General features: G+C 42.2%; 1 protein-coding gene across 4 annotated transcripts in view; it reads left to right on the top strand.

The window, feature by feature from the left end:
* SEMA6A (semaphorin 6A) overlaps positions 1 to 18,362 on the top strand; it is a 125,322-nt gene that overhangs the window by 61,260 nt on the left and 45,700 nt on the right. For all 4 annotated transcript variants that reach the window (XM_037032392.1, XM_037032391.1, XM_037032389.1 and 1 more), the window contains exons 2-7: positions 3,752 to 3,889; positions 6,309 to 6,426; positions 10,671 to 10,731; positions 12,030 to 12,092; positions 12,817 to 12,918; positions 18,186 to 18,276. In XM_037032392.1, the coding sequence (XP_036888287.1) occupies positions 3,790 to 3,889; positions 6,309 to 6,426; positions 10,671 to 10,731; positions 12,030 to 12,092; positions 12,817 to 12,918; positions 18,186 to 18,276 (535 nt within the window). In that variant the 5' untranslated portion in view covers positions 3,752 to 3,789. The remainder of the gene's footprint in view (positions 1 to 3,751; positions 3,890 to 6,308; positions 6,427 to 10,670; positions 10,732 to 12,029; positions 12,093 to 12,816; positions 12,919 to 18,185; positions 18,277 to 18,362) is intronic.

Raw genomic sequence — 18,362 nt, 5'->3', positions numbered from 1 at the left:
TTTCTCCCCCCCACATGTTAGTAATTAATTCAGGGTTTTTTTTGTTCTCTGTGAGCCAACTTTGGCTAAGTCCTACCAGTTGTGTGAATCTAAGTAAAATTTTCCAGAGCGGGACTTGGGGTACCTCTTGGGCAGAGAACGGAACTGGTGTTGGGATCAGCGGGAGTGGTACCCTGCTTGGGAAGCCAGTCCTAGTGGCTCTTGTAAAATGAACCTGATGAGTCAAGAAATAAGATGTGGCAATGTGACCTCATTCTCTGACGCGATGATCATTTCCAGTCCTAGTGACATTCCCTTCGCTTTGCTGTCACGATGACCTGCTATATGACAAAAGTGGGAGGGGGCAGAGTGAAAGCTCCAGTTATTGAAAATGTTTGGTACTTTAAAGGCAATGATCAACACACACAGTCACAGGATCTTCAAACGGGCCCCTTTTCAGCCCCCTTCATTTGGTCCTCAATCTGGACCCCCTGAAAGCTAGTTTCCTGGCCAGTAAGCCCCCTGCAAGGTCCCGCTCGCTCTCAGCAGTCAACAGATACAGCACCGTTTGTGCATCTCGGTTCTATCATTCAGTTTGGTCTGAACAGTCACAGCACAAGGAATTTTTGTCTGGGCTCCGAGTGTGTAGAAAGTCAACACAATTCCTGCCCATCTGACTCAGAGTAAAGTTGTTTAATTAATTTCAGATGAACCCAAATAGAGCTGATAAATTCACCAACAGAGGCCTATTAAAATTAAGAACTTTCTTAAGGTTTTGCGCTAATATTGTGGGTTGGGAAAGAGTAGGATTACAGTACTGGTGTACTATCCACATTACTGGTGTATAGTAATGGTGCATTTTACAAAAGGCATTTCTCGTCAGGCTAAGAATAGTGGAAGGGTGAGACAATTAGGTGAAGATTCAGGCATGATAAGCTTACTTCTGAAGTAAATTCTGTTGTTTTGAATCCTCATATTGACAGTCTTCCCATTATCTACCTTCTGGGTAGCTGCTTTAGCACAGCCACAGAGAGAGAACCCAACAACTGTCTGCAGATGCTTAAAAATACTTTTAGGTAGCACTTTTAAAGTTTCAAAGATTACTTAAATAACCTCTTTAATATCAGCAGCGCAGCCAGCTGAAGGCTTTGAAACTCGGGAGAGTTCTGGTCCATTTCTGTTCTCCAGGCTGGTGCAAGTCTGCATGGCTGTGGTCTTAGTGGGGAGACCCAGCCCGTGCTCTGCAGGATGGAAAGTGACAGCGTGACTGACCTGGGTTCTCTCCACGAAGTACTCACTTCAACAAGAAAATATATGGTCTATCTATTTAGAGTGGTTAGAGCCCAAAGTTGTGTGGGAAGGGAATAGTATATCAAAAGCCCAGCTGAAGAAAACTGTCATGTGATCATGGGGACTGGCCAAGTTTAACTAGTACAGCCACACTCACCTGTGATGTACATGTTAACAACCAGACGGTATGATGATAGAAAGACACATAAAATAGCCATTTTTCCTGGCTAGAGCCCCACTGTAAGCCTGGAGATATTTCAATAACCCATCTCAGCCATGACCCTGACTGTGTGTAAGGATTAGGAGAAGCCACTGAATTGCCTAAGAGATTTCTTCTGCATGCAGTGCTCTTCCCGCCAGCTTCTGGGGTTCAGAATGTTGCATCTGACCTACGCAATCTTAAGATGGAAAAAGATACAATTGGGAAATATAATAAAATAGCAGGACCCTGTCTTACTAGCTTGTAGAACATTTGTGCAAAAATGAATGTAATTGTGGAAGGATGGAGGTTAGTTCGACATGTCAAGAACAATAATCTATAAAAGTACGCATGTATTTCCAGAGCTTTCTAAAGAAATGAGAATCAGCCCTTTGAGTCTCCATTATCCTTCCACTGTGCGCTGCAAACTCTCTAAGGTAATATGCTCTGTATAATCCTATAATACTGCTCGTAAGCCCTTGGTAAATGTTGCCACTTCCTCTTCTCCATATACTTTCTCATCCAAAATGTACTAGCTGACTAGTGTCTGCTGTATGTTTTACTTAACTCTTATTATTGATTGTACCTCTTTAATGTTTTACTGAGCAGGAACCATGAGAAGCAAATAAGGGCACCTCAGAGCTTCTTCACTTTGGGGTCAGATTCTCCAGAATTGGAAGAACTGCAAAATGAATGAATGAATGAATGAATGAACAAAGGGTTGCTTTTAACCTGTCTGTAAATACATGATTATGTCTTCTGGTAATGGGTCACCCTTTGAACAAGTAATCATTTAAAGTTTCATTGTAATCTACACATCAGAGCTGAAGCTATGAAATTACTTAGGCTACTCTTTCGGCCTCTCCCTCTCTCTCTAATTTTCAAGATACAGCAAATTAATTAATGTGCTGCACTTTTCAACTAAAAAAATGATGAAGGCCCAGCTACATCTGTAAAATCGTAAGTTGCAGTGCAACATGCTGGACTTGTTAATGCTTCTCTTTTTTTTTGGCATGAAAAAGAGACATAGGTATCTTATATTAAGTGGAATTCTAAAAAATGTAAGCTAGCAGTTTGTTACTAAGTTTGACTTTTCTACGCACAGATCTTAAATGATTGATGGACCGATGTAGAAAAGCTTTGTTCAAAAAAGATCACCTTTGGCAGGCTACATCTAAGACTTCATTACTCTGGAGAGATGAAAAGATATCCTCACTTTACATTAATTTCCCCATCAGATCAACACTTATTTGAAATATGCCTCAGACGTATGCGGTATTTGCTGTGTTAATCGTCTTTTTTCACTGTATCCAGCTCTAGATGGAATGGCTTTTACTTCTAAGATTTAGGAGAATTTTTCTGCACATAAAGAGCATCTTTAGGAAAATGCAGATGGGTAGAACAGTATATCTGGCATATTTATTCACCACTGTTTCTTTGCAAGGTAGTATATGAGACTAAAATATACAGAGATAAGCTTTTTTAAAATCAATGATACCATTTCAGGATGTGGCTTCAGATTCTACCTATAGTATTCTTCGGAATCTGAAAAAGGCCATTTACTTTTTTTAAATCATAGATTATATAGTCTTATGTATGTCTAAGGTCACTGTAGAATTACATAAACCAGGTGTGGAAATCTCAACTAAAGGGGTCAAACAGGTAATAGAAATAAGTGAACGGGACCAGTTATAGGGGTGAGTCTGCGTGTGATGGGTGTAGGGGTTCAGTGCCTGAGACAAAGTGTCATTTAAGTCAATATGAAAGGTAGTTTGATTTTTATATAAGAAGGTTAGAAATCTCCTAATTTTCCAATATCGGCAACTACAAATTTTTTAAAGCTCCTCCGCTGGCCAAACAAAACACGTCTGAGGGATGTCACATTGCTGCAAACCTGCTGAGAAGGCAAATGTATTCACCTTAAAAAATGTTTCCTCAGTTGCACACATTTTGGGGAATGTAGTTTCATACCTGTGAAGCAGCCACCTACGGTGGCCTATCTATTATAGGCTCAGGACAAAGGAACTGAGGTTCCACATCACATGTTTGGGGAAAACTCTGCAAAGGGCCTCAGATACGTCGAGAAGGCGAGTGCACTGGGTAACGAGTGAATGGATACAGTTTCCTTATGTAAAACACAATAATCAGTGACTTCACACTGGCCAGGATATGAAGCAGAGACCTCTTTTCTCTTCAATTTATCCTTAAGACCATTTCATTTTACGGGGTTGAATAAAGCTGACTTGCAAAAAAAGAAAACAATGCTTCTTCGCTCTTCGGCAGGGTGAAGTAGAGAAATAAAGTCTTCCCGCTGAACTACTATGAGGTCAGAAGCCTTGCTGCTATATTTCACACTGCTACACTGTGCTGGGGCCGGCTTCCCAGAAGATTCTGAGCCAATCAGTATTTCGCATGGCAACTGTAAGTACCCACAATCCCACTCTCTCCCTTAGGGGACAGTGTAGCCTGCATCAACCAGGAAAATGTAAAAATTAAAACGGTAATAAAATAGCAGGCTTATTAGTCACTTCTAGCTTGTGTAGGTGGCGGAGTTCATTGAAGTCTAGTCACATCGGTGAGATGCCTGTTCTCTAACTCCATTCAGTGTTGCCGAGGGGCAAATGTGGGAGCGTCAGCAGCGTCCCTCGGTGCCCTCACAAAGTCTCAGTGACTACGTGGGGGCCATGACCGCATCTGCAAACCACCTGTGGGAGACGTCACTGTCACTTGGGTATTCCCAGTACTGCACGTTTTCATATGTGATTAATACGTGAATGTTGTTATAAGAACAGAAAAACAGTGAGACTGCTTTGGAGTACTTGAGAGAGAAAAATGAACTTTGTTCAGATCTAGAAGTTATATCATTGCTAAATTTAGGTAGAGTGAATTTTAATTCAGAGGACCAATTTTATGACTTTCTCTTGGTTTGCTTCATTGTCAAGGGCAGAGAACAACATGATTAAGAATTCAGACAGAAAACTATACTTGAACAACAATTAAATAAAAAAAAGGGAAGAAAAGAATTCAGTTGACTCCTTAAATGAAGAAAGTTTTACCTATGTGTTGGATGGAATGGACAATTTACTACTTCTTTTACTTCCCTATAAACATAAAATATTTTATCACAGTAAAGGTGAAAGAGAACATTTTCCCCAAATTATTTTCCCAGTAACTACCCTAAAACAAACACTGAATGAACCATAGAAAAGATGTTCAACATCGATATGGAATAGGAACAAGATCCATTAATGCCCAGCTTTCTGCTGGATGGTCTGGGTTGAAAGAGATAATTTTACATGAAGGTGAGGTGGCAAGACTGATTCATAAAACAATTAGAGGACAGAAGTCAAAGCATGACTAAGGCCAAATGATGTAGTTCAAGATCATCATTTTTGCTCTGGCTGGTGTGGCTCAGTAGATTGAGCACCGGCCTGTGAACGAAAGGGTCGCTGGTTCGATTCCCAGTCAGGCCACATGCCTAGGTTGCAGGCCAGGTCCCCTGTAAGGGGCACATGAGAGGCAACCACACATTGCTGTTTCTCTCCCTCTCTTTCTCCATCCCTTCCCCTCTGTCTAAACAAAAAATCAATAAAATCTTTTTTAAAAAGATCATCATCCTTAAAGCCGCAGAATGCACCTGATTCAAGGTACCAATTTAATAAGCATTTATCTATCTCCATCTGGGAGTTACACAGAAGAGACCCCAGCCTAAATGTGCTGCTGCTGCAAACTTGAGAGTCATGATATTTTTTAGCAAGCTCCTTGATGAATGGGTACATGAAACTTCAGAGCAGTGGAGGGAAAACATGAGATAATCCCATACTAAGCTTAATTGGGAGTAAAATATACTGTGGCTCTTGAGCAAGATACCCACTGGAAGTCATGCCCAGATACTATAAGGGTTTAAAGTGAGGGGTCTGCGCATTAATCCGTGAATGGTTTTCAAGTCATTACATGCCCCTCACCCACCCTCAGAAAAACAAGTGTCTTTTAAATGTGACTCATCTTTCTTTCCTCCTTAGTTCCTTTAAAGGAATGCCTGTGTTCCAGAGTTTGTAGGTTTAAGGAAGAGAGATTTTTGAGATATTTCTACAGGCCAGATATTATTACAAATTGCCCGCTCTCGACCAAAGAGAGTGGAGGAATATGCTTATTGACTCTCCAAGGCAGGGAATTTCCAGATCACCCGACTGGCTACACTCAGTTTGACCCTGTCCTGTCAAAGCTCCCAATTCTGTGAGATTAGCCAATTGCTTGACTCAAGAGTGAACTTCCCACAGTTCCTAGAATGCCAACCAACCTAGCAGGGCTGCCTTCAATGGTAGATTATTCCAACTGGACGCCTGTGGAGACTGTATTTTTCTTCTGGCTCCTGGCTGAGGGCTCTCGCCTCCAGACCACATTGCCGCTGTAGTGATTGATGGGAAGCCTGCTTTGAAATAGTTTTGTCCCGAGACAAGATCTTTGGCAGGCTGCCTCTCAGGCTTAGCACTCTAAAGAAGATGAAAAGAGAACTGGAAAAAAAGAGCACCTTCATGTAAAGGGTTCACTTGCAAGTTTAAGCCCCAGGAAAAGGGACAAGTCAGAAATTGTGACACTTAGAAATATAAGTCCCGGCTTATTATCATCTGGAAATGAAACTGTAACTTGATCATCCTCTAAGAGCACCCTTCTGTCTCCGTTTTTCCTAAAATAAGAGCCTCATTGAAGGTGGAAAATGGTGTCTTGATCTGACTTAAATATGGTTTTGTTTTGTGGACGGCCCCCCTCCTCTCCCTGCCCCGTCAGTTCTTGGCTTGATTTCCTTTTCCCTTTCTTGCCCCCTCTCCTCTTTTCACAGATACAAAACAGTATCCGGTGTTTGTGGGCCACAAGCCAGGACGGAACACCACACAGAGGCACAGACTGGACATCCAGATGATTATGATCATGAATAGAACCCTCTACATTGCTGCTAGGTGAGTGGCCTTGTCCTCAACTCTGCCTTCCAGCAGCACCCGAAGGTCCTAAGAGATAAATGTACCCTCTGTGCATCATTTTAAAGATCATAATACCCCCGAACAAAGCGTTATTTAATGTAAAAGCTACTTTAGTTTGTCAAGCCATCCTTCTCTCGAGGTCTTCTGTGCCTGTTTAACTTTCCGTGGGTTTAGATAGAAATAATCGCCTATTTTGGAGTTTAGATTCAAGTAATCCACTGTTTTTCTTGAACATATATGCAAATATTTACTCAAGGACTCAGTAGAGTGCCTTCCTCCTTGTTACTTGTTGGTTAAATTAAGTTAAATGTGTAAACATGATTATATGGTGTGTGTAGGTGTGTGTATATTAAACCTGCTTATATTTTTGCAGTGAATATATAGTATATATCATTACTTTAACTGAATGGCAGTGGTACCTGAAGAGTCTTTGATTTGGATCTAGTAAGAAAATGTTCGTCCACTGTGGAAATGGCACTTAAACACAACCGTGTCTTAAGGCTGAATGGTTGTGTTCAGACAGAATCTGAAGACAGAATACTGCCCAAATGGGCATTATGTGCATTTAGCCTTTTGTTTTAATTCTACTTCTAAATTACCTGGAACACAACTTCTCTGGCAGTAGATTCCTCTGACAAATGAGAGGTTGTAATAGATTATCTTGATGAAGTCTCCTGGGCTTCTAACAATGTATGATCCCCCATTTTGTGGGTGTGTAGCTCATTCAAAATAATTCCAAATGAAGAGCAACAAGGACACCACCTGTGGGATTCCACTGTGGTCTTACTAAGTCTAGACTGATTAATCATTTCACACTGGGAAAAAGAAATAGAGAGTGTGTTTGTGGTGCTTGTCCGGCTGTGAGCGTAGGTAAAGAACAGGTAAGCAACAACAGCGGTCGATTCTTTTAAAGCACATAGATTTTCTGAAATTACAAGCTGTGCAACATAAAAAATTGAAAAGAACCACTGGTAAGATTAAAATACCCTATAAGTAACCCACATTTGGACTCAGGGAATAATGCCAGAATGTTTTGTTCTTTATTTTAGTTCACAAAAATGTATATAGTACATACTAAATGTATGTGCCATGTTCTTTCACTGGATCCTGGGGGGAACACCCTATGAGAAGGAGGTATTATGACCCCATGTGTTATGGGAGGAAGCCACAGTTCAGAGAGGTAACATGACTTGGTCAAAATGACAGAGCAGTATTTGGACCAGAATAGTCTTGCCTTAGAGTCTGGGGCATTACTCCCTGTACTATGCAGCCTACTGAGCAGTAGAGGTGATGCTATTTGTCCTGGGAATAACCTTTTGACAGCTGTTGTGCAAGCACAGCTCTTAGCCATTGACTGCATTCATTAGAAAGCATTTCAGTGAGGTCCTCAGTAGCCACCTCGGTGGCAGAATATTAGCCCTTTCTTAAATATCATTCTTTATTTCCCAAATATAGCACAGCTAGAAGACTACATTTGTACCCAATTATCAAAAGGGTCAAAACAAATGATTAAACATTGGATCTGTGAGAATTAGGTTCACTCAAGAATCTTCTGTGAATTGTTCCCTCTGCAGTAGAGTCCCTGAAGGGCTACGGCGGACTACCCTCGTACCTGATGGTTTATTTGGGCAGGGCCAGGTGGCACCTGAGTTAGGAGCAAGGTGCTATACAAACTTAGTAGTGACTATTATTCTGCTTGTTAAAACCAAGTTTTATCCTAATCCCTGATCCCAAGAAAAAGAGAAAGTAGAAATGAAAGGACAAAAAGGAGAAACATGTTCAATTATTTAAAATGTTTTCAAATTTATTTTTAGAGAGGGGAAGGGAGGGAGAAACAGAGGAAGAGAAACGTGAATGTGTGGTTGCCTCCTGCACACCCCCTGCTGGGGACCTGGCCTGCAACCCAAGCATGTGCTGATTCAGAACTGGGGACCCTTTGGTCCTGAGGCCTGCACTCACTCCACCAAGCCACACCAGCCAGGGCCACATTCAATTTTTTAAAACTATAAAAGAGACTTGCCTTTTGTTAGAGGTAAAATTTATAGCACCCTCGTTTTGACAAGCTGCTTTCCGTTCAGTATTCAACCACTTCCCTTCAATACACACCCTTGGAACTATTCCTAAAGGCGTTATGTGGCCCCCATATTTAGGGTCTCCTCTCACTTTAATTTCACATCCCTATCATTGTGCTGAGAGGTCCAGGTTCCTAGGCAGCAAGTAACAGGATTTAAAGTTAAATCCTTCCCCCAGGCTCAAGCCATGGCAACACAATGCAGTGCTGCTCACTGGAGAGGAAGTCCTAGGATTAATTAAGTCAGCTTGTGTTCCAGTAACTTAGTGCAGCAAGGGCACTGTATGCATCCTAGGATGCACTCACCAGTGTCGTAATAACCCCGGACCCTGGTCTGTTTTTGCTTGTGTGTGACCTCTTCCATATTGAAAAAGATTGCCATTGTGCAAAAGGAGATTTCATTCACAGATAGTATTTTTAAAAGGCTTCCCAGTTCTTCTGGACACCTGGTGTCAGCAATCAGAAGCCCCATCCAGAACCCGAGGACTGAATGAAGCTTAATGGCAAGAACCCCTTTCAATTCTGCTTTATTATTGTCCATTTTGTAAATACTTTTTTTCCCTTTAATCTCTAAACTGCTAATTAACATAAACAGGTCATGCCAGAAAAGGGCAATCCAAGAGCTTTCTGAAGAACTGCCAATGCATATTAATCAGCTGTTAATTTACAATTCATACATTCCACTTCTACTTAAAGTTTTGAGGGGAGGCAGGGAAAGGAAAACCTAGCGTCATCTCAAACCTAATACCAAAGTAATAGGCAGTTCCATTCCAAGAAGGAGCCTGACCTGCAGCATAAAGTCAAACTAGTAATAAAGGAATGCAAGGGAACTGCCTTGAAATTAAAGGGCAGGGCAATTCTGGCACCCTACTAAAGTTTTTAAAGAACTTCCCAATTCAGCAATTTACAAAACAGGCTCCCCATTCTCTGCCCCCCCCCACCACCACTCTTATTCATTCTCTCTCTCTCTCTCTCTCTCTCTCTCTCTCTCTCTCTCAGAAGTTTTCTAAGCGAACTGCCTTGCCCTCTCCTTCTATTTTCAAATGAAAGAGCCTGCTTTTATTTTCATTTTTATCTATTGTACCTTCCACAAAAGTGGTAGCAAACAGATTTCAAAAAATGGGGGAAAATTGAAGTAAATCCTGACATAATTCCTTCCTTTCCCTTTTCTTTTCTCCCCTCCCCTCCCCCACCTTTCTTTTAAGTAATGAGGGGCCTGAAAGTCTGTATGGGAGCCTTGAGGTCTTGGTTTAAAGCTGTGGGTAATTTTCCAGCCCCAGGACTTCCTGCATTTTAGAAAAAAGTCAATGTTATTTCAAAGGAAAATGAGCTGTTTTGCTTTCCATCACTAGCCCCCCATCTCCCCAGTTAAATGTAGTTCTTTTCTTTTCTTTCTTCTGAATTCCAGACAAAAACACCCTTGTACTCAGCTCAAACAGAAGGGATGTTTAAATATAGCCCCACACCTGAGCTGCTGATTTTGTTTCTCCCCTTCCAAGGGGAGATTGGCAGCAAGTCACAGAGACAACCAAATTCTCAGCAAAACAGGAAGGTGAACAGAAGCAAGAAATGTAAACTGTAGCTCAAGTGCATTTTAGACCTTAATTGACCATCATTGTGTGAAGAGAAGAGTGGCTTCTGGAAATGATTTTACCTTCAGCGTCTTCCATCCGGTCAGCCACATGACCGAGCCAGGGCTGAGAGATGCAGATGAAGGCTAGCTTTCTGTCAGCCACCGTGATGAACAGATGTGGCGTGTTGAATACCAAGTGTCTAGCACCTGGGTGTGAAGACACTGAAATGTGAACCCATCTGTGTTCCAGTTCGGGGGCCAATTTAACTTTCATAGTCCTCTCTCCTGAACTACAGTGTACAGATGTTATGGTTCCGATATGACAGGCCACAGGAAAGTTCATCATAGGTGGCCCATGCAGCAAGATGCCACTGTACCAGAAGGTGCTGACAGTGATCCAGAGGCATCTTGCAGGCTGAACTCTTGCCTTTTTCTTACATGTGGATGTCTTGTTTGTTTGTTTGTTCGTTTAGTAGCATAGCTATGGATTTATCTGCCTTGAATGATAGATATCTACTCATTCAGGATAAAATGAGCTGTCTTGAGTCTTATATTTGACCTTTTTTTCTTTGTTTTTAGGGACCATATTTATACTGTTGATATAGACACATCACACACAGAAGAAATTTATTGTAGTAAAGTAAGTAGTTTTAAAACTATCCTTCTGAATAAGCCAGGCGGCGAAAGACAACTACCATATTATCTCACCTATAAGAGGAACCTAATGAACAAAACAAATGAGGAAAATAGAATCAGAAGCATGGAAACGGGGAACAGACTGATAGCAACCAGAGGGGAGTGGGGAGGTAGAGGAGAACAGAAGGGGAACAGTGTAGTGAACCAGAAGGTGTGGATGACCATGAACATTGATGGTGGGGTGGGGATTAATAGCGGGCAGGGAGCAGCAGGGGAAAATCGGGACAAGTATAGTAGAATAAATTTTTAAAAAACAAACGTATATGTATAATTTAAAACAAATAAAAAATAAAACAATCCTGAAATGAAGAATCTTAGAATAGTTCTTAAAGAAAATCTGTACATTAAATGCATTGATTGAGCTGACGTGGATAATAACAATTTAAAACTTTTTGTGAAGTCTTACTTTGGGGTTAAGTTAGGGCTTAATACAAGTTCAGACACCATTATATATATCATTTTATTCATCAAATATGTGAGCATGTACACCTCAAGTCTTAGGTGATTTTTACATTCCTTTAATAAAATATTGCCGTGTTTGTGCAGGAAAATACCAGTTTTCGCATGTAAAAATTGCCCCACAAATGTTATGTTTCCATGCCAAAGAGCAGTAGCGAGTTTGACTTGACTGTTGTGACTCGGGAAGTTGATCACCTTCCATTTCAGGCAGGCATAAAATATAACCTAGGCTCCCCTGATATCTCCACATGGAGTTATTTTAGTTAATAAAATCTGCCACAGAAGTAGATGATCCCTTTAGCCCATGAATTTTTGTGGAGTGTAAGCTGAATTAAATCTTTGTCCACCTGAAGTGAATGTCCCCTTTATTTTTTAAGAAAATGACTTCCCTATGTTAAGGGGAAAGGCTGCTTCGTGAAAATTGATGTATCAACTGAAAGCAAGGGGCAAAGGCATACATTTTATCAAAATGAGCATAATAGAGAAGTTAATTTGGATATTTTATGACAAATTTCCACAGTGATTTATTCTTTTTTTCCTTCATCTTTATCGCAAAGAAAAGGTCATTTTGTAGTTTAATAAATACACAGGAATTCAAAATTAAATGAACATTTTCAGCTTTAATCTTTTGTTGTTATGGTGAATTCATCAAGGAGAGAGAGGGTGTGGAAAACTTTCAATAAATATATGTTCAGCCTCTTGTCTCCCCAAGGGAACTCTTACTCCTAAAATCAGCTGCAACAGACTCTGGGTTCTAATTGATTTCTTTCTTGATCCCTGCAGAAACTGACATGGAAATCTAGACAGGCTGATGTAGACACGTGCAGGATGAAGGGAAAACATAAGGTAGGCAAATTTCCATTCCTCCTGCTGCTGCCACTTCGGGTTAAGGTTTGACTGTTATCTCCAGCTGTAGACCGTGATGTGGAATGGATCGTGCTAGGCCTTTTTTCCCCAGTAATTGCTGTTTCCATCAACGTATTGAAGGCTTTAATTTGCAAAAGTAGTTTGCTTTTAATGTGATGAAACACCACAGCAGCTGTTAGGGATGCGTCTGAACTACTTAGGGGCACTCGGGATTATGGACGCGGAGCTGGCTGCCCTGACTCTTTGGAGTGCACTCTCCAGTAGCCCACGGCACAGTCTAAAGCCCTCGGGGCCCCTGAAGAAGAGCTCAGAAAAGGGGGCTGCAGGCATACAGGGGTTTGTACCCTTGGTCCCAGAACAACATAAAAACACACTTTGGCCCAGAGCTTCATACACCAAGAAACCCTACGGCATCTGGCATTAAAATTAGTATGATGGGAGGCTGCCAATTCCAGGCTTGCCTTCCTTTTGTGACATGAACATGGACTCTATGCCATGTTTTTCCATACTGTTCTCAAGGCAATTGTTGTCGTGGTTAATATCATCTTTGGGTAAACACCTGGAGGAGCTCGAACTTTTAACAGAGGCACTCCTCGGCCACCATCCTTTTAAACTGACTGTGTCGGCAGATCATAGTTCACAGTGAAGAGTGGGTTTCTAGGTTGAATGAACTGGATACAAAAGAGTTTGAATTATTTTTCAGGATGAGTGTCACAACTTTATTAAAGTTATTCTAAAGAAAAACGATGATACTTTGTTTGTCTGCGGAACTAATGCCTTCAACCCTTCCTGCAGAAACTACAAGGTAAGTCTCTTGCCCGTTGGAAGCACCCATTCTGGAGGTATTTCGTAATGCCCTGTGACTGTACTTGCAGCAACCTAAGAGGGGTTACTCAACACCCCCTGGGCCCGTCTCACTTGTTTGACTTAATGTATTACTCCACATGAGTGATCCCAAGCAAGCTCCTAAGCTTCCTGTTAGTTCAGGATTGATTGACACGTCTTCAAAGAGCGTAGCTAGCCAAGTTAGTTTCTGTAAGACCCTATTCTTTATTGTTCAGAACACCAACGTACTTACCACATATGCCATGTGGATTTCCTCTCTGTTCCTCTCTCCCTCCTACTTCTCGGGACACAAAAACGCACTTATATATATATATATATATATTGTGATTCCTATTTTAAAAGGTATCTCAAAAGCTGGCCACTGGAAACTGTAGACTTTCTTCTAGGTAAGATTTTCCAGAACACAGGAATTTAATTCCACTTAGCACTCCGCTTACTTATCTTAGCCTTTTTGCAAGGGGAAAAAATGTACTCCCAAAGCATTACTAAAGCGTTAGTTCTGACGCAGCTGATAGAAGTATTGCTGAAGATGTGGGGGCTACCAGCTCAGAAGCAGAGGTAACAGCGATCCCAGGTCTTGGCTCCACAGTTGCTAGCTCTCCTTGTCCCTTCTTTCTGCCACAGTCTTTCATTTAGCCAACATGTATTGAGTTTCTCCCATGGCCGGGCACTGAAGTTGTAAAAATGGATAAGAGGTCTCCATCCTTAGGGAAGCCAGACAGGAAGAGACCACAATTCCATGTGATTGCTACTATGGCAACATAAGGCAGAGCATTATGGAAGTACAAAAGAAGAGTAGTCAGTGCCTGAGATGAGGAGTCAGGGAAGGCTTCCAGAAAGAGGCAGCCAAATCTTCTCTTCAAACACTCACCCTGCTGTACTCACACACGAACACATACACCTGCAGCCCAGAAGAGACCCATGTGCTGTGTGAGTACAGCAACCACATTGGTGACTGCCCAGGGCCTAACGGAGTGCCTCCAACAGGTGCTCGCTGAATTTTTGTGAGGTAGTATGTGAGATAATGCCTAGCTTTTTTGCCTTAAAGAAGAAATAGAAACTAGCCAAGTGAAGGGAAAGGGCATTCAGGTAGGGAAAACAGCATGAACAAAGGCATGTAGTAAAACCAATCTCTTGAGCTCAAAAACCTTTGGTTCTGGAGCACTGGACTGTAAAGTGACAAGTAGAAAACAAAGAGGCTGGGGAGGTAGGTGGCCCCATGGATGGAAGAAAGAGAACAGATTCAGAAAATGCTTAAGTGGCAGAAATCCATAGGACTCAACAATTGCTGGGAAGCACAGCATAATGAGAGGGAGGAGTTCAGAATGACCACTAGGTTATCTCTGGGTGAATGGACGGCAGGGTCTACCACCAGTTTAGGCAGGAGATGATGGGAGGGCATTGGGGTTGAGCCACTGAGCAGCTCGTAGACTAGAAGATGGGCGTTCAGTTCTGTGCATTGTGAGTGTGCACAGCACTGTGGACACAGTGCCCATGCAACTTTAATGGGGGGTATCTAACAAGAAGAGGGATGGCCAGGCCTTGATTTAGGGGAGGAGACATGGGGAGGACTAGATTCGGGTTTCACCAGTGTAGAGTGAAGCCTTGGGGTGTAAAGAATGAGAAAAGATACCAGGACTGGGGGTCACCAGCCTTTGCTCGAACAGTTTTACCAGACCCTCAGCTTTAGCAGAGACACTGAAGGGAAGACCTCTTTTTACCCGAATGCTCATCTTCAAGTTTAGGACTGGAAATGGGCCCCAGCCAGGCCAGGATTAGGGAGAGGAAAGTGAGGCACTCGCCTCAGGTGCAAAGTCTAATGCTACCAAAAAATTTAGTAATCAAGATAAGTGGTGTTCTTAAGGCAATGTTTTTAAAAACATAAGTCAATGCAAAGTACTATTATAAAATATCAAAGTGTTAAATAATGACAAGATCTATGCAGTTTATAATAAAATCAGCCAAACATTCACTCAAGCCAATAGCACCATGCAGCTGAAGTTTTGACTTGAATTCTACCCCTTAATATTCCAGTGCTGTTTGTCATTGTTTAGGACTCATTAAGATTAATGCTTCTAACAAATCCCAACAGATTTCTTAGCTGGAAAGCTATCTTTTATGACAAATTACAGGTTTTGTTGGCACTGAGATACACAGGCCACGAGTGATCTCGCCCATTCTTGCCATACATGTTCCATTCCCCAGGCTGCCTCACTTACGGTGATGCCTTCCCCACTCCCTTGTTCTAGCCTCACCTGCTGAGACACACTCCAGGAGCACGAGCCTCTCAGAAACCAGACAGGTGTTCTTCCTGTGCAGTCCCCACCTGCATGCCTAGCACAGTGACTGGTTATGAGAACCTTTGTCATTGCTCAGAAAAGTGTTCTGTTAGACTCTGGGCACAGCAAAACTTTACCAATGACACTGGACCTTTGTATTTGGCTTCAGAGAGAATGGACAGCGTCTCACTTCTGCATTTTTTATCAACAGATCAATACCAAAGATTGAGAACAAAAAAACAATGACCCATCTTTCACTGAAAATTCCAAATCCCGTAATGCAGAAGCATCAGATTGATTAGACTAACTTGAAGCAGGAGGGTGACAAATTTTTGGTCTCTGCCTCTGATCCATGCCCTTATTTATATAGTTTTTTTATAACAAAAGAAGGCTGGATGTATTAGAAAGATTATGGCCCAAATAAGATTATCTGGGGGAGAATTCTGAAGGCTACCCACTATAAATCTAAAACCACACTCCATACCTTTTTCCTCCTGTTCTCTAAACCTCTTGAACTTTTGCAAAAGTCAGGCTGGCTCTTGGTATAATTATCTGTACCCTACGGTGATTTAATTTCCCAGGGGCTGCTTCAAGTCTGAGACTCGATGACTAACGCAAAGATTAGTTCTTATTTCATGAAAAGAGGATTTCACCACAGCATTGTTTTGTCTACGTACCTTCCATACTCACAAATCAACATATTCTTCACTGCCTCCTGATTTTCACTAGCTACATCTATGGCCACTGTTTTAGAAGTAGGTACATTTTTTAAATGCCTTCCTCTTGTATATTGTTTCCCCATTGCCAAGATCACAAGGGTGTGCTGCTCGGGAAAAGGGCATTTCTGTTGCCTCACTGTGTGCCGAGTACCAGTTCTGAGTACTTGCCAGACCTATAGATGGCAATGTCTGTCACAGTTTTCAGTAGGAAGGTCTTGCTGGAATAAAGCATCTGAAAAAGACTTCCACAAAAATGCGCTGGGAGAAAAGAGTGTGTTTGTTTTAAGGGGCATCTGACTTGAACATCTTTCCCCCAAAATACATGGTTTTAACACAGCGGTTTTGAAATTCTCAGCTACAGTTGGAACAAAGATGATGGCTTCAATGGGGGCTATCTCAAAGCAGTCAAAGATGGAAAGGGCCTGTCATGTCCCTGAAATGGTTACTGGCGGTTTAGGGCAAAAAACAGCATTGACTGGGCAACAACTAACGACTAGTCAGGAAGAACCCCACTCTTTTCCCCTGGACAGTGACACCAAGCACCTTGATTTAGGGGCGAAGGCTTTTCCGTGGATCCTTCCTCTGTTGTGGGTTTATCTTCTTTCAGTTTTTATATCTGTAGTCAAACCATGCAACTGCCAGGTGGTACACAAAATACCAATACCACCTTAAAACTGTAAAGAGGATCACCACAGAGGGGTATAAAAACATTAACGCTGTGGAAGAGATCCTTACGTGGACTCTGTGATCCTGAGGTTTACATGCCAGAAGATCCATGGCATAAGGAAGACGCCCAGCAGGTAGAAGGCTGACTGATGTTAGCGGCTGACCAACAGCGTTCATTTCCTGCTGGCGTCATAGTCGCACGTCAATCAGTGACAGAGGTCACCATGAGTTCATTCAGAAGGCCAAGCTCCATCCTGCTCATACCTCTGCTATCTCCTAGAGTCTGGAAATTGCTCGCTGGATCCTCTGTGTAAAGGGGGGAATGTGGAAGGAGAACAAGAGCAGAAGATCCTGGGATGTTTTTAGGGGCAAGAGCTAGAGGTGGTGCGTAGCTTTATACTCACATTCCATTGGCCAGAGCTCAGTCGCACGATCACACCTAACCACTAGGGAGGGTGGTAAGTATAGTTTAGTGAGTTATGAGGAAAGAGACTGGAGCTTGAACAGCTAGCAAGGCAGGTAACGTAGGAGTGAAACAAGCAGCATGTTGGTACGTTCTGTGGGTGAAGGGGCTTTGGTACTGGCTACCACGTACTTGTTGGAAGACAATGGGTGCCCATTACTCAGCAATAGCTTGTTGTTACCAACCATGTGGGTAGGAAAGGCCTGAATGGACTTTCCCACTTGTTCAAAAGCAGTAAGAAATCCAGGTTTTCATGTGCAGACTGCTTATTTAAAATAGTTTCTTTTCCTTTCTTTCTCCCTTCTTCTTTCTTTTCCTTCCTTCCTTTCCTTTCTCTTTTTTTAAAAAAAAAATGTACAAGGTGGCCACACTAAACTCGCTGGCAGGCCAGCATAGAGGAATAAGGCATGGGTGGGGCACTAGGAGACAGAAATCAAAGAGCAGCCCCACACCGCACTGCCTCTGGCCAGTGTGAGCTCTCAGTTTCTGGACCTCTCTTTCTCAATGGCATGATCTCAGGCTGAGACATGTTTCTGAAGGAGGTACGAAAGGTCATCTGAGCTCTGCTTGCATCCATTTTTTGCACCTTAGCTGATTCCATGCTGTTCTACCAGGTAACCCAAAGGGAATTCAGTGTCTTCCTCTGGGAATTAACCCACAATGGCAGGACCCCTCGGGCAAAACAAAACCAAGAACTGAGGCCATTCTTTGTAGAGTTCATGACTCCACAGATATCTTAAGGGATATGAAAGAGGAAGGCAAATAAGTTTTCCTGGTGGTTGCCTCAGAAATTCCTTTCCAAAGACACTTATTTCTAGAGCATTTTAGACGGATATAGAAATCTATGTTGTAATGGTTAAGAGTCAAGCACACATGACTGAAGTTCAGAGTCTTCAAGCTGTAGGGGCTTGATCGAGTTTCTTAATCTCTCTTTACCTCAGTTTGCTTACTTGAATCCAATAGACTCATCTAAGAGGGTATTCGAGGGTCGTCTGCACCATGAGTATGAATTACGTAGCACATCAAGTGCTTTGTAAATATTAGTTGTTAGTACTACTGTTGGTTGTTGTTCCTAATGAAGTCCTATTATTTCATTTAGATGGATACTTTGGAACCTTTCGGGGATGAGTTCAGCGGAATGGCCAGATGCCCTTATGATGCCAAACATGCCAACATTGCTCTGTTTGCAGGTAAATGATCGGAGTACTCCTCGGTCCATCTGCTTCTGCATGTTCTGCTTGTTGCTGCAAACCTGCTCTGGAGGAGTTGCAGTTGT

This window comes from Sturnira hondurensis, unplaced genomic scaffold, assembly GCF_014824575.4.
Source record: "Sturnira hondurensis isolate 20B ecotype Veracruz unplaced genomic scaffold, ASM1482457v3 Scaffold0021354, whole genome shotgun sequence".
NCBI lineage: Eukaryota > Metazoa > Chordata > Mammalia > Chiroptera > Phyllostomidae > Sturnira > Sturnira hondurensis.
This window is presented reverse-complemented; position numbering and strand designations above follow the sequence as displayed.